Here is a 25,428-nt window from a genome sequence, read left to right as displayed (position 1 = left end):
AATAGTGCACTCTGGGATTTCTAGATGTCACACATAGCCGGAAGTTATTACAGGGAAGGAGGGTTCCCGGTAGCCCATTGGCTAGTAACCACATCATTCTCCCCCTTCTGGCATAAATATGGCACCCTGAACCTCAGATCACAATGGAACTGACAAGAGGAAAAGAGGACTGCCCTGCTGATCCCTGGACATGCACCTGCCACACTTTGGGCTAGCAAAGAGGACTGTGCCTGTGGCGCTTGGCTTGAGGAAAAGTTGCTCCCAATCCCCAGACAAAAGGAGTGACTCCAAGGATCAGTCGGCTGACCCCCATCAAAGCTGAAGTAGCCAAACTCGGCAAGTCAATAGTCACTTCTGAGCGTCCCAAGAGAAGTGTGGAGCAGTTGCATTTAATCCACAAGAATTCTGATTGCGATGTGGCAATAAACTTTGAATAATAGAAACTTTAGAGAGTGCACTTCATTGATACGCAGCCAAGACGGAGCTCTGGATTTGACAGTTGGACGTCACTCACCTTCACGTGAAAACGCACACGACACACACACAACACATGACACATCCCTCCCTGAAAGCTTTGTTCCGAGGGAAGGAGGTTTGTGCTACTGGTCCCGTCTGATATGCTCCATGGAGACTGATACATCCCTTATTAAAACCCGCTGTTCTGCACGACTTAGGCCAGGCAGTACAGCATGAGACTCTTTGATCAAGTAAACTGTCCCAGGTGTGATGAGGGCCACTAAACACGAGCCTGGATAGTGCAGTGGTAAATGTGGCTGCTCACCCGACTCTACAAAAAACAAAAAAACAAAAATACATGTCCCGGTTTTGAGAAAGTGCCGGGACAGTCCTTGAAAAACCAGGACTGTCTAGGCAAATCCGGAACATCTGGCTACCCTATCTATGGAAGATGTATTGTGGGACTTAGGTAAACCTGACAGATATATGCCTAGTTTTTGGGAGGACACAAATAGCTGGTAGATGAAGAGCCACTGTCTGCTCGAATAGCATTGCTCGTTGAATACACCACTATCCTTAAAGTGACTTTGGCTTTACTGAGGTTATCTAGGTCGATAGCAGTGACCAAAATTGCCATTTTAAGACTATAAAAAACATCTTGGTTAACAATTTACCACTTAGGACTGAAGGGCATGTATGACATGGCTACTTGTGAGAAATTGATATATAGATTGTGAAGCCTGGATTTGAAAAATAGTAAATTCCTCAGATCATTAAAGGGCTCTGGGTGGACAGCAGCAGCAAGGGGTTCTTTCAGACTTTTTGGAGTGGAATGGCTGGACAGGGGTTATCGCTAAGTTGTCGAGTGGGCAGGGTCGTGCTCAGTTTCAGTTCTACCTCATGCTGAATATAGTTGATTTATTAACTTTTCCTTTCTGAAACATGAAAAAATTACCATGTTTGTACACTACTGGTATTTTTATGATCAATAATGAACAGATTCTAGTGAGAGAACTGAATAGCATACTTCAAACACAAATCCCAATGGACCCTAAGTATGTTCTGCTAGGCATTCACAGACATCAACATCCCCAGATACAAGCTTTTGCTAAGTAACTTAAGTCTAGTAGTAGCAAAACGAGATATAGCTAGGTATTGGGGGAAGGGAAGAACTCCCCACTATGAAAGAGTGGAGAACTGGTATGGATGGTACATGGGTGCCGAGAAAACTGTATAAGGCAAGGGGGTGCCCGAGCAAATTCCAGAAAGTTTGGCAGCCATGGCTGAGTTACTACAACCTAGACTTGGAGGAAGAGGAACCAGATGTAATAACACCCATGTAAAAGTATGTTGGCGATGGGGATACCATTTCACACACGAACATTTGAAGGAACTGGTACACACCTAATGCAGGGATGAGTAAGTGAATTAAAGAGCCATGAAGAAGAAATGTAATGGCATAAACTTTGTACTGTTGATATGTAAATTGTACCTGCTGAAGATTGTTTTTTCACAAAATAAAAATATTTTTTTTTAAATAATAACAGATTCCAAAAATAAATCCGCTAGTTTTTAGGTCTCGCCTGATCCAGCGCTTGCGCTGGTCTGGCAGGATAAATTAAGGGCTTCAAAAAATGCTACCTCCGACCACAGCTTGTAGTGCATGTGCGCACGCTTGAGCAGAGGCGCCATATGGCGTGATTACTGCTGTGCGCGCACCACTCGCGCACATGCACTGCAAGCTGTGGCCGGCGGTAGCATTCCCCCCCTTCCCCCCAACAGCAGTAATTTCTCAAAGCAGGCGCTTGCTTTTTTTTCTGTTTATTACTTCTATGCAGTAATGGCGGCACCCGTGCTTTAGCTTAAACATCTTAGGCTAAATTCTGGTGTTGAGATTATTTCTTTACTTTTGAAGCAATCTCGGCACCCGACTTTAGCTTGAGATGTTTAAGCTAAAGCACGGGTGCCGCCATTACTACAGAGCAGTAATAAACAAACAAGCATTGGCATAGCCAAAAGGTCTCGCTTTTGGGACCTTATAAGTATTTAGTTATAAAACTGTTGCATGGCTAAACACATAGGGTCCCAAAGGCGAGACCTATTGGCTATGCCAATGCTTGTTTTTAAAGCAGATGGACCAGCTTCCTAAGATCAGGACTAGATGAAGCTCACTGGAGAATATTGTACTTCTACCTCAGCAGACACTAGGTGACACCGGTTATTTCAGAAAAGCAAGCAAGTGAAGCAAAGGGTTCAGCAGGAGGTGTATGGCAAGCAGGCAGACCCAACCGCAGACCACTTCACCAATTTTCACAAGACTAGAAGGAGAGATATGCTGGGTAAACAAAAGAAAGCCATTTTGCCAGCCTGAACTCGATCTAGCAGTGTGCCCAAGAATAATTCTAGGGGCATTTTGTGTCCTACTTGAGGGACTGGCAGCTGTTAGAAAATCTTGTGGATGTTTTTATTTAATGTCACTCCCATCTTGATTCCCACCTCCCCCCCACCCCCCCACAAGTGACATATTGACAGCCCACCATTGTTTAGTACATGTGAGTAAGGCATTTAGTTATTTGATGTTTTACACATACAAGGCACCTGCATAAAGAATGCATGCAAGCATTTACCTTTGGAGCTATAATGGCAGAACATTTGTGGAAAGAAAAAGCAATTAATTCCCCTGTTCAGATACATGAAACCGTATACTTAAGAGAAACGAAGAGGAACACTCGTCAAACCTGCCAATGGGAGTGGTCACTGTAGAACAAAGCTTCTTAGATATGGACCATTAAGAGATATGGTGAAGTCAATACCAGTCTAATACAGATAGTCCTCAATAGAATGAGAGCAGTGCGGGGTTTGTACAGGGAGTCTGATGCTGTCCCAGTGCCTGCTGGGACAAGGAAGCAGCACAGAAGGACACAGAGGTGCAAGGAGAGATGTGGCTGTAAGCTTCAGGTAATTATTATTTTCTTTTTAATTAGTTACTCCCCATCATCCACGCACCCTCCACCCACCCCATCACCTCTTCATTGTGTCGTCCGCCACTGGACACATTGCAGGAGCAATTAAAGAAATCAAATCAAAAATTAATGTGGGGATAATAAATATTTTGAGGGAATTGTATAGTGGTAATTAGGCAAGGGTTGAACCAAATCAGCAAGGCCTCTTATTCCAAAAAGTTTGATTAAAAAATGGTTTATGTCAGGGCTGTGTATTTGCTCCCAAATCGTTTTCCCTCTACCTATCAGAGCTTCTATGTATTTTGTCATAAGTGCAGGCATTTTCCCCTAAAATGGGAAGCAGGGTGTTTGAGGTCACATTCTATGTCTGTTATATGCAGATGACTTGTTAATTATGGTTGTTACACCAGTAGTGTACAAAGGAAACCGGAGGCTTTCGCCAAATACTTTGATAAGAAAAGATTGGCGATTAACATGGACAAAAACAAAGTTTGATATTTGTTCGATAAAAGAAACAAATATTAATGGTTTATTAACAGGTAAAAGGTAGAGGAAGTCACTTCATACAGGTACCTTGGTTTTAATTTCCAGTCTAATTTAGAATGGAAACTAAATCGGCGTTCTGTTAAAACTCGTGCGTGTGTGCTGGGGTTACGCAAGATTGACGTGATTTATGGAGGTTACGCAATGACCCCGATCTTACAGGATTCTAAACCAATGGTGCAAACAAAATTTCTTTAGGGAAACCAATCTTATATGAATGGTCATCATGGCTGGAACAAGCTGCAACTTAAACTTGTCTCCTGGTGTTTTTCCTCTATGAAATAAGGGATACGATTTTGAAATAAGTTATTACTAAGTTATAACTAGATGGAGAGGACAAGATTTCATGTTTTTGAAAAATTTTACTTTTAAAGAGTGAATTGTCGTGGGCTACGAGTTTAAGAGATCTTAAGGAAATCTTATTTTACTCTCATTACATTCTACCACTTAAGATTTACCAATGTAAAGGTCTTGAACGGACTTTAATACGAAAATTGTGATTTAGTCTAAGGAACATGATTTGAAGTATTTATGCTAAAAAATATTCATTACCCATCTAATCGATTGATCCTTCTATTTCTAGTTTGCCTGACCCTGGTCTACAGATCATCATCTTCAGATGTAGACTGAGTATTAACCCAATACTGTATGCGATGAAGCTACCCAACTCTTCTGTTAAAAGTGGTTATTGCAAATGTGGTAATATGAAATGTACTAGTTTGAACAATTCATTAGATGGTTTGCTTTATACTGAGGAAAGGGATAGATTGATAGATTGTTAAAGCACATTTTAAAGTAATATAATATCAAAACACAGCAAGCAGTGTCAAAGATTATGTGCCAGTTTTTTTCAAAATAAGCAATAATTGCAGTAGGGACATTTTTGCAAGTAGTAGGAAAGGATATTAAAGGGGGTCTAATGTCTTTGATGTTTATTTCTACCCTATTTGAGCATTTTAGAATATTTAAAATCATCATCTTATGTTTACTATATAGGTTTGTGTTTTAAGTATGGAATAGCTTAATGGACCATGGTCCCAATAAACGTATCTGACTTGATTATCACAATAGGCCATCTTCATGCTTTGAGATGCAGAAGGAGGGCGAGAGTGATAGACAATGGAGGATTATCCTCAGTGCAGCCGTGTCACTTGCAAAATTGATCATTAAACTGGCAAGTAGAAAACAATGTCCCCCATCAGTGAAACTTTAGGGGAAGCCAAAAACTGTTTCTAAAAATCTAAAACTACCAAGGGCAGAGACTGAGCACTCTTAGAAGGCATTTCCTACCTAACATCAAGCACGTTCGGATATGCATCACTCAGGATGGGACGGGGCGGACATGCACATGGTAAGCCAAAGCAGGGTTGCATGTACTGACATGCTCTCAGCCCACTTCTCTGTTGAAGTAGTCCTCCACCCACCATACCTCAATTAGTGATTTACAAAAGCTTATAAAAATAGATACAAAGTGGGGACTATATGCATTCATTAATTGAATATTTGGAGGATTAGGTGGGATTGTTTTCCCCTTGGATGAAGGTTACGTTGTAGAGTGACTTGAACATAAAATAGAGGAAATGGTATCCCGCTTGTTAAGTCGAGAGAAAGTTTTGTGATGGATAGCCCTACCACTGAGCCCAGTGGGTGGACAGCTTCAACACAAGTAAATGTGGGGGGTTGGGGGGGGGGGGGGGGAGGAGGAATAGATTATACCAGAGTAGGACAAAATAAAGGGAAAACGGGGAATGGTTACTTCGTCCTCATCAAGGAGGGGGTCAAGGCAAAGGTCAAGAAGGAGTTTGCTGACTGTTTTTAATACAATGGTCTAGTTCGGATGGATGATTGCGCCAATCCCCCCAATAAATCCATGGCTTCGCTGGTCGAAAATAAATCTCCTATTTCACAAAACACACGTATCAGTAGGTTCTTCTGGGGAATGAGGGTGGGAGCCATACATCTCCAGCCGTGGAGCAGCCTGAAATGAATGCCTCCCCCACTTATGTAGGTTCTGTCGAGGGGACCCCAGTATCTTTCAGATATTCAAAGGATTTTGGTTGACTGCAGGCAAGCGTGCTCTGCACGGCAGGGGCATGCAGGGTTGTGTGGGCCTGTGTATTGTCACATGCTGAAACACTAACACGAGTCTAGTCTAGCGTGGCAGCAAACTTTAACCAATACCCGTATAACCCCCCTGCTCATGTTGGCTTAGCCTGAATTGCTGAAAACGAATGTTCAATATTATCATGACTTACTTTGCCCTAGTCAAGACCACAGCTATTGTTTGGGGGTGGCAGCGGGGATCCACAAAGAACTTTCTTCTCTTGTTGTGCCTGAAAGGATAAAAAAAAAAAAACAAGTAATAAGTAGCTGCCTAAAGTAAATTGGTTTTACATCTCCTGGGCGCTGAGGTCCTGATATCCGGAAGTGCTTCTAATAAAAGCTGCCTTCACTAAGCGAAATTAAGGCCTTCCGGAAATGACATCCAGCAACATGGCAGAGGAAAACAAGGAATAAAAGGGAGAAGGAATTGCAAGCTTTGGGCTTCTCATTTTAAACAACTGTAAAAACCAACTCGAAGGGCCAATGATTCTGTGAACAAACTGAACTCATGCTCTGACTGCAAGAGATGTAAAGTGAGTTAAAGCGAGAGAAAAACAGTGACTCGGCAAGATCGAGATACAGCAAGTGAAAGGAAACACAGGAAAAGCTCACAGCAAGAGGATTGAGTATACTGGGGCCAAACTTATTTTATGGAAGCAGGGCTCTTGGTATGAAAGCAGGGCATTTAAGTGAGACTGTAGCTGAGGAATCGGTCACAAGGTCACCACTCCTGCTGCTGCCACCCTGTGGCACTAGACGCCACTGGTGCTGTTGGAATCACTTTAGCCATATTACCAATAATATCCAACACAGAAAAAGAACAAAGACAATTCTCCCACTGGGAGGCTAATGTCTAGTGCCCTTACAGTCCACACTTTGTGATAACTTCTCTAGTAGGAGACCAAATTCCTGAACAGTGTCCTGGGAAAAAAGGTTGGATAAGGCTCCAAGTGGTTTTGCCTTTTGTTTAACACCATAGCAACACAAAGCATGGCTTTAATTTAATGACAGTCCATAAGAAAAGGTACAGGTAGAATTCACTGGTTTTGATTACCTGTGACTTAGCTGCATGGCCTCCGCTGCTGCCGTGCCCTCGTCCAGCAAAGAGGCGTTGGCAACATCCATTGCAGTGAGGTCACACACCATGGTCTGGTAGTTGAGCAGACTTTCAAGTCTTCCCTGGGATACTTCCGGCTGGTAAGGGGTATACTGCGTAACCCTTTAAAAAAAATAAAGCAAAACATCCTAGAGTATTCTGTGAGCAATTCAAAATCTTGGATACGTCTGTCAGTACGTTTTTTCGAGCTTGATATAGATGGTTATTTCCACATTAGGTGGCAGTGGAATGAGAAAGGGTTTGTCTAAGAGGGTAAGACACTTGCAAGAAAGGGGTGGAGGAGTGGGGGGGGGCATTTAAAAAAGTTTTTTAATTAATGGCTTATTCAAAGTAGTAATATACACCTTAATGCTGTATAGCTTTTGAAAAAAACGAGAGCAAACCTACAAATAAAGCAAAAGGGATTGGAGTCATGTAACAATTTTAAAAGCAATTAAACCCTGGATGCAATAGGTCTCACTTATGTGAGAGCTATTGGCAATGCGTTTTAGCCATGTTGTAAACTAGTGTGGCTGCTGTTCTGCATGGCTAAAGGCTTGTGGTGTGGGATGAGGTAGATTGCGGTGGGGTAAATTGGGGTACATTGAGTGGGGTAGATTGGAGTGGGATTGACTGTAGCAGTGTAGAGTGGGGTAGATTGGAGTAGATTGGGGTTGAGTATATTGGAGTGGGGTAGATTGAGTGGAGCAGGTTAGATTGAGGTAGACTAGAGTAAACTGGAGTGGTGTAGATTGGTGTAATTTGAAGTGGGGTAGATTTTTGTGGGGTAGCTTGAAGTACATTGGAGTGGGGTAGACTGGATTGGGCTTAATGTGTTAGACTGGAGCGGGGTAGATTGAAGTGGGGTGGAATAGGATGCAATGAAGGGGAGCAGTAGCACGTGGAGGAAAGGGGAGAAGCAGTGCCATGAAGATGGAGGCGCAATAGTACGGTGAAGAGGGGGGCAGCGGAGCTTTTTGTCTTTGCATAAAACTGCAATATTGTCAAATTCTGTTTCACTGCATATCTGCTTAACTGCTCACTAATCCGCAACTGCAATGTCGAGAAATCCGTTCCAGGGTTCATTTGCATGCCCATGCTGCCATGGGCCCCAAATGCTGATTTAAGCTGCTTCCTTCTTTTTTAATAGTCTTTTAGCCACTAAAGCAATGTGTTTGAAAGTTGCCAGTAGACAGTGCAGAGTGCATGGGCAGTGGGCCCTAGTTTCCAAACTCACTGTCACTTTAAAATGTTTTCATATGTCTTTATATGTGGTTCTGTGGGATTTTGCTGTAGGTCACTTTCGGCCTGAAAAACATTGCAGCTTCAAGTGCAAAGGGGAAGCAACAACAACTATTGAGAAGGAGGATGTGAGGGGTTTGGGAAAGCTACAAGGAAAACAGTTAGTGGCATTTGCTTGTTTGCTATTGCAAAAGAAATAGAAGTGTGAACCTAAGCAGCAACACAATTATAAAAGTAGCTCAAATAAACGCTAGCAGTGGATGGATACAAGTACTTAGTCCATGCTCTAGAGGAGGGCCAAACACAAGCGGTGCAATGCATGCATGCCATGACAAACTGCAACGAAGGCTATGAGAGCACTGTTGCAGCTAACAAATGGTAAGCCTGTGGGAGGGCTGTAGCCCACTAATGTAACCAACATGTCTCGAAAATGGCAGCACATATACTGTCTAGCAGAGACCTATAAATGTGTAAGCAAAAATAGAATTTATTAGAACACACAGGTACCTCATGTGTGATACCAAAGGAATTCAGGGCAGGCGGAAACTTGGCCAGATATAGCAGCAATGACAATATTTTAAACACGTTTGGTTTCGACTGATGCTCAACTCATTTCAGCATCGGCATATGTGGCCGTCGGTAATAGTGGCACAGGGGCGGCTGTATAAAGGAGGACGGCGATGGTGTTGCGTCACTGTCTCCAAACCCCCTTAACTATAGAATCCTAGTCCAATCTATTCTCAGGCAGGATGCTGCAAGTGCTACCGCTATAAAAGGCATGTGCATGGCTTGCAGATTACATTATCCAATTAGCTCCAGATAGAAGATAGTATGTAATATTGAAAGTGTTGTTGCCTGAGTGACTTGAATGCAGGACATTGCAGTTGAAGGAATGGAAATGTGCTGTGAGAAGCCGCACAGCTAAGAGGGACTTTAGTTCTAGTTCTACCACAGGGCAGGTAAAGGGCAGAGATTCCCAGGGCGTGCACAGGTTCTCTATGATCCTCTCCTTTAGCAGTATGGAGTGGACACAGAAGGTGGACCCTAGAAGGCTAGTGCTTTGGTGAACTCCAAGAAGTCTTCGTGCATCAGGAGACATGGACCAGCAGGAAGGTGATGACTCCGGTGTGAATGCTCAGCTGTTTATCTTTTTACTACACAAGATTTTGCGGTAGAGCTGGAGTAGTTTACACTCAGTCATACTATGAATGGAAGAAATAAGGCCTACAGAATATAGTTGATAGTATGGTGTGAGGTGAATCCAGTTAAGCATTAATAAATCTCAAGTCAGTATGGTGCAACTGTTGAGCTTTTGATGTGGTTAAATTCGATAAGGGATGCAAGGTGCAACTCCCATGATGTAGGTGTAGGATATGCATAGCTAAGCAACAATATACTTGGGGATGTTGTCTTGGACTTTAGAAAAAAGCCTGTGTTGCGTAGAATGAGGCCACATTTGAAAAAGTCTGATCATTTTCCACATGAATCCTTTGGAGTTGCACAGCTAGCCCACCCACATCATCCTGTGACATGGGAAATTAAATAGAGATGTGAAACGGTTCTCCAAAGCAGTAATCCTGGTAAAAAATCCAGAAGGTAGGTATGTCAACTGCTAAAGGCCAAGAAATGAGGCACTTAAGGGCCCCAGTTACCTTAATAAAAACCCTTGCCAGTTATGGGAAATCAATGTAAAGAGTTTGAGTATTACAAAAATATTGTATACAAGTAACATATAGAACAGCTAATGAGTCAGGACTAAGTCCCATTTCCTTTGCAGCATCTAATCCTACTGGCATATTGGTAAGGAAGAATATATGATGGTTTTACAAAACTAAGCTCCTCCCAGGCCTAGTCAGGTGTGACTGAGCCTAAACCGCAGCAGTGGAGCCACAATCATTAAGCTACTTTTCTGCAAACTTTGTGGCATAGTGAAGTGATCAGGTTTCAGGCCAACCATCCTGAAGAACATGCTATTGCAGGACATGATCTCCAAGGGAGTCTAGTGTGAGCAGAGAAATTATCATGCCCCCATTTCAAGGGAGCAAGGAAGTGTGGGGGTACATAGTAAGCCTAAGGGATTTCAAGGTCTTAATGGGTGCAAGTCTACACTCGGATGGAGTGGTCTCGCTTCATTATAAGTCTATCCCTTAAGTCACTTAGGTACGTTTTCAAGAACTCCGACACTGCTGGAAGAGAACTCTGACAACACAAGATTATGAAATTGTATATGAAATCTGGAAAGATTTGAAATAGTTATAGGAGTATTAAAATCCATCTAAATGCATAGCCGACAGCAGTTACTAATGACCATTTTTAATATATGCTTGACCTACTACAATGATTATTTTAGAGCTCTTGTAGCCCCATCGGGGTTGTTACACTATCGGTATATCAGCAAACTACATTCCTAGTTCCAGGTTATGTATGTTTCACATGTAGTATGAAAACCGTGCATTCGCTTTTAACATATCTGAAAGTTCCTGATGCATCTCCTACTGCAAGCAGACGTGTCTGGATACCATTTCAGTTGTATCTCTAAATGTTGTCAGTGGTTATGAAGACCTAAAACCAAGCTAAAATCACAGCAAAAGGTTAGCGCATACTTTGTCCATGCAAACAGGCATCTGATGAGAAAGCAGAAAGTGCACTGTTGCCAATGTTTATTGTGAAAGGAGATGCCGCATCATCAATGTAGAGTACCTAGACAACTGAGCATGAAATGCAGGTAGTGGATGCCAGCTTCCCTGTGGAAAGACAAAAGCAGAACAGTTGTTGGGAGTTACCAGCTAAAGGGTTAAAGGCAGCACAAAAGAGGTCAGGCCTATCGTGTCACAGGAGGAGGTAAAAGGTAGCATAATGTCACCTTCACCAAGTAAATAGTGAACAGACGCCTAGGGTATTCGCCACTGGTAAAATGTAAATTGATACTTGTATAGCGCACTACTCACCCGCAAGGGTCTCAAGGCGCTTGTACGAATACCGCTGTGGAACCCATCCTGGCTTTCCCTGTGAGGCGTCCACTCCTGGGCACCCCCAAGGTGGAGGCCAGGCATCCTTAGCGTTGTGGGGGCCGTTGTGGAGATTAAGCAAGCTATTGCCCAGAGTTGCAGAGTGGGACTCCATGATTGGAATAGGCACCGAGGCAAGAATTATCATGTCCGTGGAATTATTGAGCCCAAGACCCGCCGAGGCGGGGAATTGAACCCTGGTCCCGGGCTAGACCTCTGCATCAGGGTCTGCCGCTCTAATCATTGAGCCACACTTATCCACGTATCCTTGGACCATCACTAGCCACGATAGGACTATATGCACAAATTGTGGGCAGCTAAATAACAGGCACTTGACGTGATCAAAGGGATGAGAGTTATTTTATTTTACTGTTTGCATACTTGTAAAATTAATTTGATATAATTATAAAATTGTGCATAGTGCAAGCAAAGGTGAAAATAGGTGGCTAACTAGATGTGTGTCAGCAGCGGAATGGTTGTGTTAGGTGAGGGTAAATTCCAGTAAGAACCAAAGATTGTAATGAGGCAGACTTATGCTGCGTATAACAGGCCCGGCAACTTACTGGCATGTGTTAATCCTCCCTCAAGGTGTCTGCTTAGGAAAGGCCTCCCCAGTTGATGGGGAGCACTCTTCTCCAATTCCTGAAATAAAAAGCTCGGACGGGTCGGCACTAGGTCCGACTCACCAGTAGCAGCTATTTTTCTCAGGGCCTTTGTGATCCCGGACCATCTGAGCTGCTTTCGGCCGAAATGAAGAGGTGCCATTTTTAGCCCACATTTACCATTCTCCTGCAAGCAGGTGATGCTTGTAGGATCACCACTGTAAGGCCACCAACCTAGATGGGTAGGATAGATCACAAGTGGATGCCGCTCCAAGGCCCCAGTGGTGGAGGCCTGTCTTAGTCCTCGCACACAGCCACTTGCAGAGCCAGACTTTTATCCACTGTATTCTTCAGCATGCCCAACAGATCTGAGGGGCCCAATAGGGATACAGAAACCTAGTCCCTTACATCAGCCCAGATGACACATCCTTGAATCACAGCTTGAAATATCGTCCAGTAAAGACAAGAGCAAGCGCCCCCCCACCCTTCAGCCTTTATAGATGAAATGTGTCCAAGTGCTATCTGAGGTGATCAGATATAGAAGCTCGTTGCTTAGAGAACAAGGATAACTAGGGCCAGAAATGTGTGGAGATGAATGGACAAGTCCATTTGCCGAGGCTTGATGGTAGTGAGACGTTGAGATCGCCTACTGTCACTGCTGGTGTCCACAAACTAAGAGGCCTTTGTTGTACTAAAGATGAGCGGAAGTGCAGAGTCAACTGTGCAAGAGTCTTTGCTAAGGTACCGAGGGATCTGGACTCGAAGAATCAGGTGGTGACACCAACATGCACAATACATTATAATGTAGAAATCACTGTTAATTAGGGAATCTGGGTAAGAGGAGCCCCATGTGGCAGTCCGCTGTCTGACGAGACCAACTCAAAAGGAGAAAGTCCATGAAGGCACAGGGAGCTCGGATCTCCAGTGCAGTTTGGGAAAGGGTTCTCCACCCTAATAGGTGACCTCAGTAAATAGCTGCCCTCGTGTTATTAGGGTGCACCACAGAAAGACGCAAGGCAGGTAACTAGTGAAAGACTACACACCATGGTAAGTAGCAGCTCCACATCAAGTCAATCATAAATACTTAGTTTTAAAGAGAACAGTATTCTCTGCCAACAGGAGTGAAACATTGCTTAATAGAAACTAGGCATTGCCAAACAGCATAACTAACTGCTGTTTGTAACCCGGAACCACCCCACCAACTGCTGTTTATAACACAGAACCACCCCACCAACTGCTGTTTATAACCCAGAACCACCCCACCAACTGCCGTTTATAACCCAGAACCACCCCACCAACTGCTGTTTATAACCCAGAACCACCCCACCAACTGCCGTTTATAACCCAGAACCACCCCAACTGCTTTTTATAACCCAGAACCACCCAACCAACTGCTTTTTATAACCCAGAACCACCCCACTAACTTCTGTTTATAACCCAGAACCACCCCACTAACTGCTATTTATAAGTTATAAACAGCAATTAGTGGAGGTGGGAACATTTACAAAGTAAAAATGTCAAATCCTACTTCAGCATATAGCTAATCAGACTGTGCAAACCACACCGACGTTACACCCCAGCACAACTTGCCCCTTAAAAGACCCACAAACCCAAAACGGCAACTAGCTTCATACCCCTTGTTTATACAACAAATAGTATTACAATGACTTGTGAACATTCAAGTACAGAGAAAGCAAGCAGCTGGTATAGACAAATTGTAAGAAATGCACATTAAAGTGCTGGTAAAGTTAGTCGTAGGTTGCGTTTGCCTGGAATAGCTTGGATGTCAATAGTTCATTCAAACAAACTTCTGGCTCAAAAACGTACCCCTTGCTTTATTCTGAAAGCTATTTATACACATGTATATATTAAAACAAGTTTTACAGCATTACTGCATTTTGTTTACCTGCTGCGTGAGGATTACGTGGCATCGTAAAAAAAAAAAAAAAAACATTTCAAAAACAAAACTGACATTAGCAGTCACACTGGCTTCCTCCCGGACGTTCTGCTCAAACTGTAATACTGGCATTGATGGTCAGAATAACATTTTGTAACAAACAAGGGACGTAAACTCTTTCAAAATACCCTTCAGGTTTCGTAATAGTGAATACACGGGTAGACACAGTAAAAACACAAATGTCCTTCAAACGACATAACTTGTGTTCTGAACTTTACAGTATATTCTCTGGTGAGCGCTGGTGCACGGCAGCAAATCAAAACCTTCACTCAAAGAGCTGTGATTTAACAAAATCATCCATCTAGCCCACAGAAATACAAGTCTAGACCAGATGGAAATTTGTTTAAGAGCCCGCTCATTCAAGCCTGGCCATTCATTCATTTTCCCGTCACGTCACTGAAACTTGTTAGCTCCGTTTCCAAGGCAACGACCTCAGAACGGGGCTTGTGGAGGGGCGGCAGAAGGCATGCGTGCATACCCCCTCTAGGCTCCAATCGACAGGTTTGTTCCTCAGCCACACACTAGCAATCAAGGCTGAAGGGACATTTGTCTAGGCCAACGCATATCAAAAGGGAACACAAGTGCGGTCGGTCTCATCAGGTTTCAAGTTTTAAAGTGTTAGCCAGCTAGGGAAGGTCATAAACTTAAACATGCAACTGCAACGTGCACAGCGAACCGGAAATGGCCCGAGGCAAGTGTAGCACAAGCATTGGCATAGCCAATAGGTCTCGCTTTCGGAACCTTATAAGTATTTAGTTATGCAGCACAAAATCCTTGGTGCAACAACATCAACTGTTGCATGGCTAAACACTTATAAGGTCCCAAAAGCGAGACCTATTGGCTATGCCAATGCTTGTTTCCAGTTGTCTCAACATGACTTTGCAACACGTGTAAAGATAAAAAGGCCTCGCTTACTTTTCTTTAATGATTGCAGCTCTTATCCAAAAGCAGACGTCAGATGTTGTAAATCTCTATCTATCTCTCTCTCTCTCTCTCTCTCTCTCTCTCTGTCTCTTGGTGTCACATAATAGATACAGGGACGACTGCACAATGCAAGGTGCAGCCATTCTTCACACAGTAGATTCTTAATGATCCTGCCTACAGCGCGTCTCTAGTGCCAGCAGGATATTTTTAGCTCATGCAGCACAAGGGAAATTCGAAGACAAGAATAATGGATACGTTTTCCTCAAATAGGTACAGAATGCAACCTATTAGCTGAGTGCTCCCACTATAACCTTGCTTGGCACTGGTGCCTTCCTTGGTTTTGCACAACTGTTGATTTACCTCGTCACGTGAGACAAAGAGGGCCACTGTTAAATGCATGCAATAAAATGTATTTGTTTTTAAATGTACAATTCGCAGTCTAAAGTTAAGGAAACGTTCAGTCTGCGGCAACACGAGCCTTCCTTTTAATGTGCATCTGGTGCTGGAGCGTGGACAGAGAGCTGTTAATGAGCACGCTAAATAGGGTTTGGTGGCATATTTAGACGGCGCGCATTTCTAGTTGACTTTGACTGGACGAGATGGAGTAACTGTTGTGCCAGGCAAGTCTTAATTGCCCAGACCAGGACACGTTTACGGTTTACCTGATTAAATAGAAAGTGGAAGCAGAGTGGATGCTTGAGATTCTGTTTAGCGTCTTCGCTCTTATGTAAGACTGGAAGGTTCTGAGTTGGCGGGAGGAGACTGGGAGGTATTAAGAGCACATTAGGGCAGATTCCGTGGAATTCAGCACCGTAACAAGGGGGCAATGTATCATAAAGTAGGTAAGGGAAATAAGCTCAACTGCCCTTCGACTATATTTTGTAGAAAGACGTCCATAATTGAGGCGCACAGGGCCCCCACTCACCGAGACCTCCGTTCAGCTGCACCTGGGATTTAAGTGGGCCGGGTCCTGCCGGTGCGGAGCACCTGCAGTTCTAAAAATATGGTGCTGAGACGGGTCCATATCGGGCTCTCCATTTTTGCCCTCACTCTCGGTGAAAAAAATAAATCTTAACTCTGCAGCAGTGCCACCCTTCATTGCCTTTGATGTCACTTCAAAGAGGCTCGTTAAGTTCTTTCACAGTCTCACCATGTCAGAACCGAAGCATTCTCAATATGCTATACAGAAGCCATATTTGTTGCTTATTTATCTTACGCAACTAACAACCATTGACAAAGCCAATGGTCCTGGCTAAGTGTTAAGTTACTTACGTAAAATATATACATGGATGCAATGACAGAAGCAGCCAAATACCAATCAGACGGCACACGATGCTAAGCACAGATTTTCAGTTTACGTGTTTTAAGCCACGCCCTTATTACATCGACCACGCCCCTACAGTTTTCCATCACACTTAAAGCCCTGCCTGCTACACTAACTTATAAGTAGGTTCCTGAGAGGGATTGGCATTTGAGCTGGCCCTTACGGTACATGTGAAGAGCCGCGCCTGCGCAGATTTTTGAAACTTGGGTGTTGTCACTGAAGCGAGCAGCAATATTTTCAGGGAAAGGAGTTAAACCAGGAATATTTAAAATAAAATAGCCCTCGAATTGGTCTACTTTGAGTCAAGTACCGTTGCTGCGGTCATTGTTGACAGGGGTGTTGTAGTGGATATTTCCCCACTGGGCGACAGGGTACAGAGCTGCACTCAGAGCTGGGTGAGCTGCCGGACATGTAAGCAATCCCCCTTTGCCCGGTTTTAGGCGTGGCCTCCTTCAGCGTGAAGCTGCTTTGAACGTTTTTGGCTGATTTTGCTTGGCGTTCGTTGCTTGATCTATCAAAAAAAGCTTCAACAGTACAGAACAGACGTAGGAAGATTGTAACTAAAATGTGAAGCGACAGAGAAAAATCATCGTAACAAATACAGAGCTCGATGCTTAAAGGGACAATACACTTGGGATTCCTAAATTATTAAAAGACAATCTGTAGAAGTAGTTGCCTTTGTTCCCTAGCTGTCTACGACAAATACATCACAAATGTAATGAATTTCCCCCAAAGGCTTTCATTGACAAAGATTGTTCCATGTTTGAACCCCTGTGAGGAGATCTTTCCTGAGTGCAATATGCTGGGCATTTCTCTCCCTCCACCCAGCCATCCACCACAAACACTCTCAGCATCAGCTATGCAATAACCTAACAACTGATGCCCTTGCTCCTCCTCATCACCTCCCTTAGAGTCATTATTCTTGGATCTCTGTAAGGCCAATCGCCAAGTCCCAGTCATTAGTGCTGAGATGGATCCCACCACAACAGAGGGAAACAAGCATTCGGCCGCGCGGCCGAAAACGAAAGTAATAGCGATCGCGATCAAAGCAAGTGATCGCGATCGCTTGGACGGGAGCGCTGTGTGGCAAGCACGCGAGTGGTGCGCGCGCAGCAGTGATTGGCGGCTGCGCGCGTGCACGTTCACGTGCACTGTAGCTTTAGGCCACGGCAGCACTTTGAAAATGCCCAGTTATAAAATGTCTCTTCGAGCCTTTGGCTCACGAGACCTAAAAAACCGTGGGTCACTAACTAATCTAGCAGACTCCGTAACTTTCACGGCTATAAAAGGCATTCTGGAAACCCACAATGTACATCCGTGCGACTTAAAGGTCAAAGCGCACTCTAAGAAGTGTCTAACAAAGCAGTTTCCCATAAATAACCTGTGCACATCCGGAAAGCTGTGCCCAGTTGTGATGACTACATTTTCAAAGGGACAGAGCAAAATGTGACAAATCACAGGCTTCTAAAATTATGAATGTGTAGGGTCTCTTCATACGCTTCATACTGCTTCTGCCTGGGATGCTGGGCTTAAGAGCACAATTCTATGCAAGGAGTTGCTGTTGGGTGTGGAGAGCCGCCGGGTGTGACGATAATAAACAACTCAAGTTATGGGTCTGTGTGTGGTATTTATCGGTACAGACTACGTTAAATAACATGCAAATTATACAGCGGAGCCCGAGCAGGAATGTCTCTTTATGTGGGAGGGGCTGAGAAAACAAACTTCGCCGGGGGCATAAGTGAAGCAACAGCTGAGGTGCGGCAGGAAGTCGAAGCCCTGTTATTACAGCACCCCCCCACCCACCTGTTATTTGACGGGTTCTCAAGCATTTTTACTCTACGGCTCCAGTACGGAAGTTGAGCGATCCGACCATAAGCTGAACTGCATTGGTCTGGCATAGAACTTAAAGTGCCTTTTCATATACTGGCACCTTTGTGGTACTGTCGATGGCGAAGTGGGTGAATGAGTCAATGGGTGGATGAGTGCAAAGATAAGGGGCCTAGTGCTTGGAGGATTAGCGGCCGAATACACAGATGGATGGAAAAGGAACTGCATGGATAGAAGTATCCAGGAACTTTTAGTTATAAGCCAGATCTACTGACTTTGTCCAATGCTTGTTTTTTTATGAGAAGAGCTGTGACAAACCACTAAAAGCGGTCTTTAGGCAAACCTAAACAGGCTGACAGTAGTAAAGAGTAAAGAGACGTCAGATGGGTGGAAAAGTTAAAAAAAAAAAAAAAAAAAAAAAGGAGGGAAACGCATATTAAAAGAGGACAAAAAAGGGAAAGGAAAGGTTTAGGATGAAGACAGGAAAGGGGGAGATACTGTAGAGACTGCTACTCCGGAATCCTCCAAAGTGTTATGCGTTGAGCTCTCCTAGAAGTCTCTCCACTGCAGTCCTTCCGCAGCATGTGCCATGACACCGCAGATACCCCTGATCCCCAGCAGTCGGTCACTCGCCCTGTCTGCTGTAATGGCGGGTCTGCAGTGCACCGGCAGTCTCTGCACCAGCATTCAGTGCCGTGCTCCTGGAATCAGTTCTCCTCCTACAGTCCGCTGGGCTTCCCAGGGCTCCATAGGTTTATCCTGTGCTGTGACCCTACAATCCCTCCTGTGTGCTAGCAATCTGTTGTGTCCCATAACTCTGGTGTGCTCCTGCAGCCTATGCTTTAGAAACTCACCCTAAACTGACTAGAACCTGCTGGCCAATTGAATGCTGTCAAGAGGCTGATTAAAGAAACGATGCATTCTGACCACTCCCTTCCCCCTATTCTTTGTTGGTATCACATGAGCTCTGGCAGCAACTACAGCAGTCCCTAGCCAGACCCAACAATATAAAAACAAATTTGCTGGTCTCCATATTGGCCATTATTCCCCAAAAATGTGGCACCCATTTCTAAAAATGAGAACTACACATGCAACTTGTTTTGAAGTGTGGTTTGGGAAGATCCACTTGACATAAGGATGAAACTTAACACACTTTTCCAAAGTACCTCCTGTATTTAGGGAAGTAGTAAGGATAATATCTACTGGACATGTACAGCGATTGGATTTCTGGGCCAATCGAGAAGTGGATGTTTGGTTTAGTGTTTGAGCAGGTATCTTTTACCGCCATCCTCACCAGCACCACAGTAACTCAAATCTATCACGAGCGTGAATAAGGAGTATCTCCTGTGTTTATCTACAAAAAAAAGAAAAAAAAAAACACACTTAGTGCACCAATTAAGCAGTCAGTAAAAAGTAATGATTTTTACTGGCTTTCTCAACCTACTTTTTGGGAAAGCAAGCGTTGATGCTGTAAAGGGCCCCAATGCATCTCCTGTGCAGTAACTACTCTCAGATGATGGGATGGAAGGTGATAGAATGAATGACATATCAAATGTACAGGTGTTAGCCTGGCTTCAGAATTCAGGCCTTTTGTAATTCAGCTGGCAAGAAGCAAGGCACAGAGGCATTTTGCTTCGAAAAACCCGCCAGGAGCAGGTTTGGCTGCTCAGGAAGTCACATGATCACACAGTGGCCAGCAACCATAACCGATGAGATCTAAAGATGTGCACACTGCTTAAAAAGGTGGATAAACCAAAGGCTGGGGAAGACAACACTGGCTTGTAAGCAGGCCTGAAGCTTGAGATGGGGATACACTTCTGAATACTTTAACAGACACACAAAACCCATTATGACACATTTAAGAGAAAATTGACAAACGTGCACCTACTGTGCCAACTATACATTGAATAATCATGAGGGAAAAAAATCATAAGACTTATTTACTGCATCGTAAAAGCATGCAGAAAAGATTAATTAGATGAAATGTAGTCATTTGAATAACAGCTTATACTCCATTTACTAATATTGGTGTGTCTTTTCAAAATATAATCGACGATGTTAAGTGATAAATTCACATGGTTAGAAACATTTCTAAATTTCACTTATGTAATAATGTGTGTGAAGAAATAATAAACTAATGAAATCTATATGACATTTTGTGCGTTAATGAAGACCTATTCAAAACCCCATATTTTGCATATGTGAAATTGGCACCAAGAAAAAAAGAGGAGAAAAGGGATCTGCAAGTTTATACTAAAACCAAATGCTCTGAAACTTTTAGGATATAATCTTCATGCATGTACCAATATGAATCACCAGAAACGATAATTTATGTTTTGAAATAGTTTTACACATTGGTATTTTGAAAATGCTGTAATAGGTCATAGTTACAGGTGCTATTTACAACAAAACTAAAATATTTTATGGGTGCAAAGTAAAAAGAAATGTATAAGGTCTCAAAGGCTATAAATGAAATTTATATTTCCATCATTTTATATTATGTATTTCATGAACCAAAGTCAATTTAGGCCTGCATTCTCCTTACTTTGCTTGATTCAGTTCTGATGGGAAGACTTCGTAAACTTGCAATTTGAGGAAGATACTATGTCTCATAGGGAGAGTTCTCATTCGCATACAAGGACTGCTTGCAACAATTGCGTTAATTTGGGAACATCTGCCATGAGAAACTGTCCTCCTGAACTCACTCATGTGCTTTTGCAAAGGGACTATTGTTTGAAAGTTATGGTTTGACAGCTTACGTGATGATCACAAAATGTTTGCTATATGATGTGTCTTCATGCTGCATGACAATCACCCTATAAGAACTGACCCGTGAACTGAGTGATTGGACCAGATGTGACCCAGGAGGTGTCACCCCTGAACTTGAGGATTATATTATACGTTGATGTGACAGACAGAAGTAAAAATATTCTTTGAGCTTACGCTTCACCTTTTGGGCAGAGTTTTAGAACTTCCTTGTGGACTCTATTGGCTTGCCTTTTGACTGACATGCACTGTGTGTGCTATTCCCAGACTGTTCCCTCTCATGGGAGAGTACTTTTGAGTGGTGATGGCTCATGTTCTTTTCTGAACTTTCCCAGAGTTTTGGTAATTCATGGCAAACCCAAATTTGGTATAAATATATTTTACTCTTAGGGCTTAAATGTCTGATATTGATGTAGTTACTCCTTTAACAATTATGATGAATTTAACTTTAACTAAATCCTGTTTGTATCTCCATTATTTGTCTCCAATAATGGATTGTGCCATCCAATTGGTTTGCCAATGGACAGAATTCTAATAGAGTGATCTCGGGACAGCAGATACCAATTGTATTGTTCCTCATAGCTCTAACTAAATTATTGTTTTGTATGATCTTGGTTGGAATGAATTTCAGCAGATTTGGTCTAGCAGTGATAATACTTTACTTGTATAGCTTAGTTCAGAGTTATATACGCATGAATCTAATTACGAGTTTGTAGGTCAGTTACCCAATTCCTGGTCCTCATTGGATAACTGGAGTTGGATCCCCTATGTCCAACCCTCTCATCACGAAACAAGATCCATCAGAGGACAAAGTGAATGAAAACTAAGGCTGGTGAGGAGAAAGTTAGTGATCAAAATGGGCCCAGTGACGCTACAACACTTGCATCATTCCAATTGCCAGCCACTCAGATTGTAACAGGGCAGAACCGGCCACCCTGCAAAAATGTGCGGCCCTGTGTTGCCTGGTTTTCTTCATGGACTTAATATTGCGTACCTGAGTCAAGGAAAACAGCTCTTGGACTCCTCTAGGGTTGGTTGGACAGAAAGATACATTGTCACTTGAGTCCTGAAAAGGCATTCAGGAGCCCAATTGCCTGAAAGCCAAACAGAAATGACAAGTTGTGTGCCCTATCAATAAATGAGATGGCGTAGAGGTGGTCACGGCAGTGAACAGGCCTCTTTGGGAACCAGAGCTGCTCAAAGCCTGGCAACCGCATTTCAATGACCTGTACCAATATAGTACAAATGTAGCAGAAATTCGGCACATAACCAGTTGAAGTGAGAAGGGGTGATTAATTTAATTTTCTTTGCGGCTTACCATCAATGTAGTAAATGCCAAAAAGCAGAGACGGAGGAATTCTGCAAAGGATGTGTGAATTTACTGCTCCACAAGATGTTACCAGAAAAGCGCGCTATGTTTATCTCGAAACATGTACAACCATCTCAATTTCCATCACACCAAATATTTTTCTAAAAAACACAAACTCTTCATTGCAGGCTCTGGGCAAGATGGGGCACCGCTGTGGAGCACTTGACATCCCTTGAGACCGCATGAAAAGAGCTTCAGAAACTTTAAAATAACCCTGGAGGGCAATCAACTGCATACACTATGTAAACCTGCCAACCTCTGATTCCAGAAACACCTTTGTGCTCCTGTTGCTTTCTTTGTCCCTGCAAGTAGTATCCAAGCATAAAATGTGGAACCCATCCCAGCCATGACCTGCAACCAGTTCAGAGGATACCTTATTCAGTGGGCCCAACCATCACCTCCTCAGAGCAGCCTAGTGCACAAGTAGGAATGCCCGTCTTTTTAACATTTTGAATCTTCAAAAAACTTGAAAGGATCTAAACTAATTTTCAACAAAATAAACCAAGTTTCTATTTATCACTTTCTCAAATGATATACTCCAACCTATTATTATGGCCTTCTGTTCTTTATTCAACTCTACTTACAAATGTGCTAATTGATTTCTGTAACCCTCTGCATTTTGTCAGAATGAAGCCAGGAACCCTGCCTGCTCTAGCCCGGTTGGGCCAAGAGTACGTCATGGAGCCCTTGGATCAGACTCCATTACCCAACTACTGGCTAGGCATTGTGGGAGCTCAGCCAAAGGACTTCTGTCTCCAGCCACACTCCTGCCCTTGAGCTGCACCCGGTTTAGTGAGTTCCATGACGATGAACAGAACACAACTAGATTGTCAGAGGGATTGACTCTCAGTACACTGCTCTGATGACCTGGCGTAGACCGTGGTAGTTCATGCAAGCCTATTTGTAGACAATATAAAGATCGGTCAGAGTGGACACCCTACAGGAGAGTTTCTAAATAGAGCCTTGATTTTGTCAGTAGTCTGATTTGCACACACCATCTAGGAGATGGCAGCTGGGCTGCAATGCCTCAAAGTGCAGATTCATGCACACAGGAAGCTAGAGAAGGAGTACAGGACTTGCAGCCAGATACCAAACATCTAAACAGGAGACAGACACTTGCGTGGTGTATTTTGTTTCTACACGTGAGCTCCAAAACCCGCCCTTCAAACCACCCCCTCAAAAGGGATGCAAAAGTTACAGTAATTACATACATATTACACACAAAAGACGAAACCATCACAAATAAGAAAAATAATGCAGTCTGGCACTTCAGTTAATCTGAAGACCACTCTCTCAATCTAGGGATTGCCAACTTTAAGAGCTTCATACTACACTGGTTGCGGACACCTTCTCAAATCTTTTGCAGAAGGTAGGAGGGAGTAGATACAAGCAGAACATTTAAGGGGAGATATTGCAATTACAGCAAGCAACGGAGGCAAATCTAAGGGCACATATGCTGCACAGATAAAGTAGGTTCTCGGTGTGGCCTTCAGAACTCTTAAACATCTTCAAATGTTGTCTTTTAATAAGGAAGGCACTGGCTGCCATTCATATAGAAGTACATTTTAATTCTCACGCAAGCAAAGCGTCCGACAGTGCAAACTGTCAACATGTACACGAACAGTGTTGCTAAAATGATAATTTTCATACCACTGCCTTAAAGGCATTTATTCAGAAGTCTGTTACATAGATGCATTATCAACAAGCTTGTAAATCTGCTAAAAAGATGCGATGCAGAAGTATGCCTTTGTCTGAAAATAACGACAAAGGCCTTTTAGCCAGTTATAGGAAAGTGCTCTTTCTGCACGGTTGCCCCTAACTTTTTGCCAGATACCGGATGCCATTTGACTGAGTGTCCTGGGTCCCTGCCAATCTGGTTCCCAGGGTCTGTGTTCTTTCCCTAAACTGTACCATTGTTTCCACAATTGGCACAATTCTGGCCTACCTATAAGTCCCATGTAAGGGGTACCTATGGTACCAAGGGCATGGAAGCCAGGGAAAGGCCTCTGAGGGCTGCAGCATGTATTAGGGCACCCTCAGAGACCTCCCACCATAAACCTGCACCACTGCCATTGCAGCCTGTGTGTTTTGGTGCAGCTCAAAGTGAAGAGCTGACATGGCACACATCCGTCCGAGTTTGAGTGAATTCTCACTTCAATTTCTTCACACACTTTACGTATGTGGTTTTGGGCAGACCACAGTCGGGCTGCACGCTACAACTTTGGAACTATGGAGGAACTTTGAAGAATTGGTTTAACAGGAGTGCACTTGTTTAACTCTTTTTTGCTCATAGACCCATCCCTTTGTGCCATGCCTACCAAGCACTGCATGAGCCCTAGGTAAGTCACCCTTAAGGTCGGGTGCACCTCATGTGATGTCTACACGAGCAGACAGGCCCCTATAATATCTAAGGCCATTCTTAGATATAATAAGTGCTCTGTAAAGCCATCATGAGTGTATGGTCCGGAAACTGGTCATATTGGGTTTTCTAGCACCATAATGGCTTTACCGAATCCTGGGATGTTTGGTATCAAAAATCTGAGAATAATAAACTGCACGGATCCCAGTGTCAGATTTATTACTCCCTGCACTCAGGGGTCCCTACTAGAGGACCCCTCAACTAAACCAGCCTCTGGTGGGTTTCGGACTGGTGACCACCAGCCTGCCACCCAGAGACAAGTTTCTGGACCCCTGAGGTGGGAGCCTTCGCTCCATGGGCCCAGAAACAACCCCTTTCCTGGGCATTGGTGTTTACACCTCCCCAGGTCAGGAAGAGCCATCTGTGGCAGGGGAGCTTCAAAGGCCAGCCGCCTTTGCAAAGCAACCCCCAGCCTCTCCTGCTACCAGAAGCAGACCCCCTTCCTCTGTCACCCCTTTTTCGGAGGGTAGACAGACAGGAAAAAGTATACCAGCCCAGAAGGCGTGCCCACCTCTGCCAACCCCACCCCTCAGGTGGGGGAGAAGAGGTGAAGCCCACTCTTCAGTGCCCGCCATCTTGCAGACAGCAGCCACCCTCCAATCAGAGATAGGGATGTCCCCACCCCACCACGATGGGTGAGCACCCTAACTGCATAGTCACCCTAAGGTCAGTGGCTCATTGGCTACTACCTCAAGACCCCTAAACCGCCCCCTAAATACATTTAGGGGGCAGTTTTGAACCCAGGAACTAGATTTGACTCAACAAGAAGGAACGAAGAGCTGTGCTGCAGAAGGACGACAACTACTTTGGCCCCGGCCCTATCAGCCTG

General features: G+C 43.7%; 1 protein-coding gene across 1 annotated transcript in view; it reads right to left on the bottom strand.

Moving 5' to 3' along the window:
* GLDC (glycine decarboxylase) overlaps positions 1-25,428 on the bottom strand; it is a 212,791-nt gene that overhangs the window by 126,381 nt on the left and 60,982 nt on the right. Inside the window, exons 4-5 of the mRNA XM_085633437.1 lie at positions 7,120-7,284; positions 6,218-6,295 (exon numbers count right to left, since the gene is read on the bottom strand). Coding sequence (XP_085489563.1) covers positions 6,218-6,295; positions 7,120-7,284 — 243 coding nt within the window. The remainder of the gene's footprint in view (positions 1-6,217; positions 6,296-7,119; positions 7,285-25,428) is intronic.

The sequence above is a fragment of the Triturus cristatus genome, chromosome 2_1 (genome assembly GCF_964204655.1).
Source record: "Triturus cristatus chromosome 2_1, aTriCri1.1, whole genome shotgun sequence".
Lineage (NCBI taxonomy): Eukaryota > Metazoa > Chordata > Amphibia > Caudata > Salamandridae > Triturus > Triturus cristatus.
This window is presented reverse-complemented; position numbering and strand designations above follow the sequence as displayed.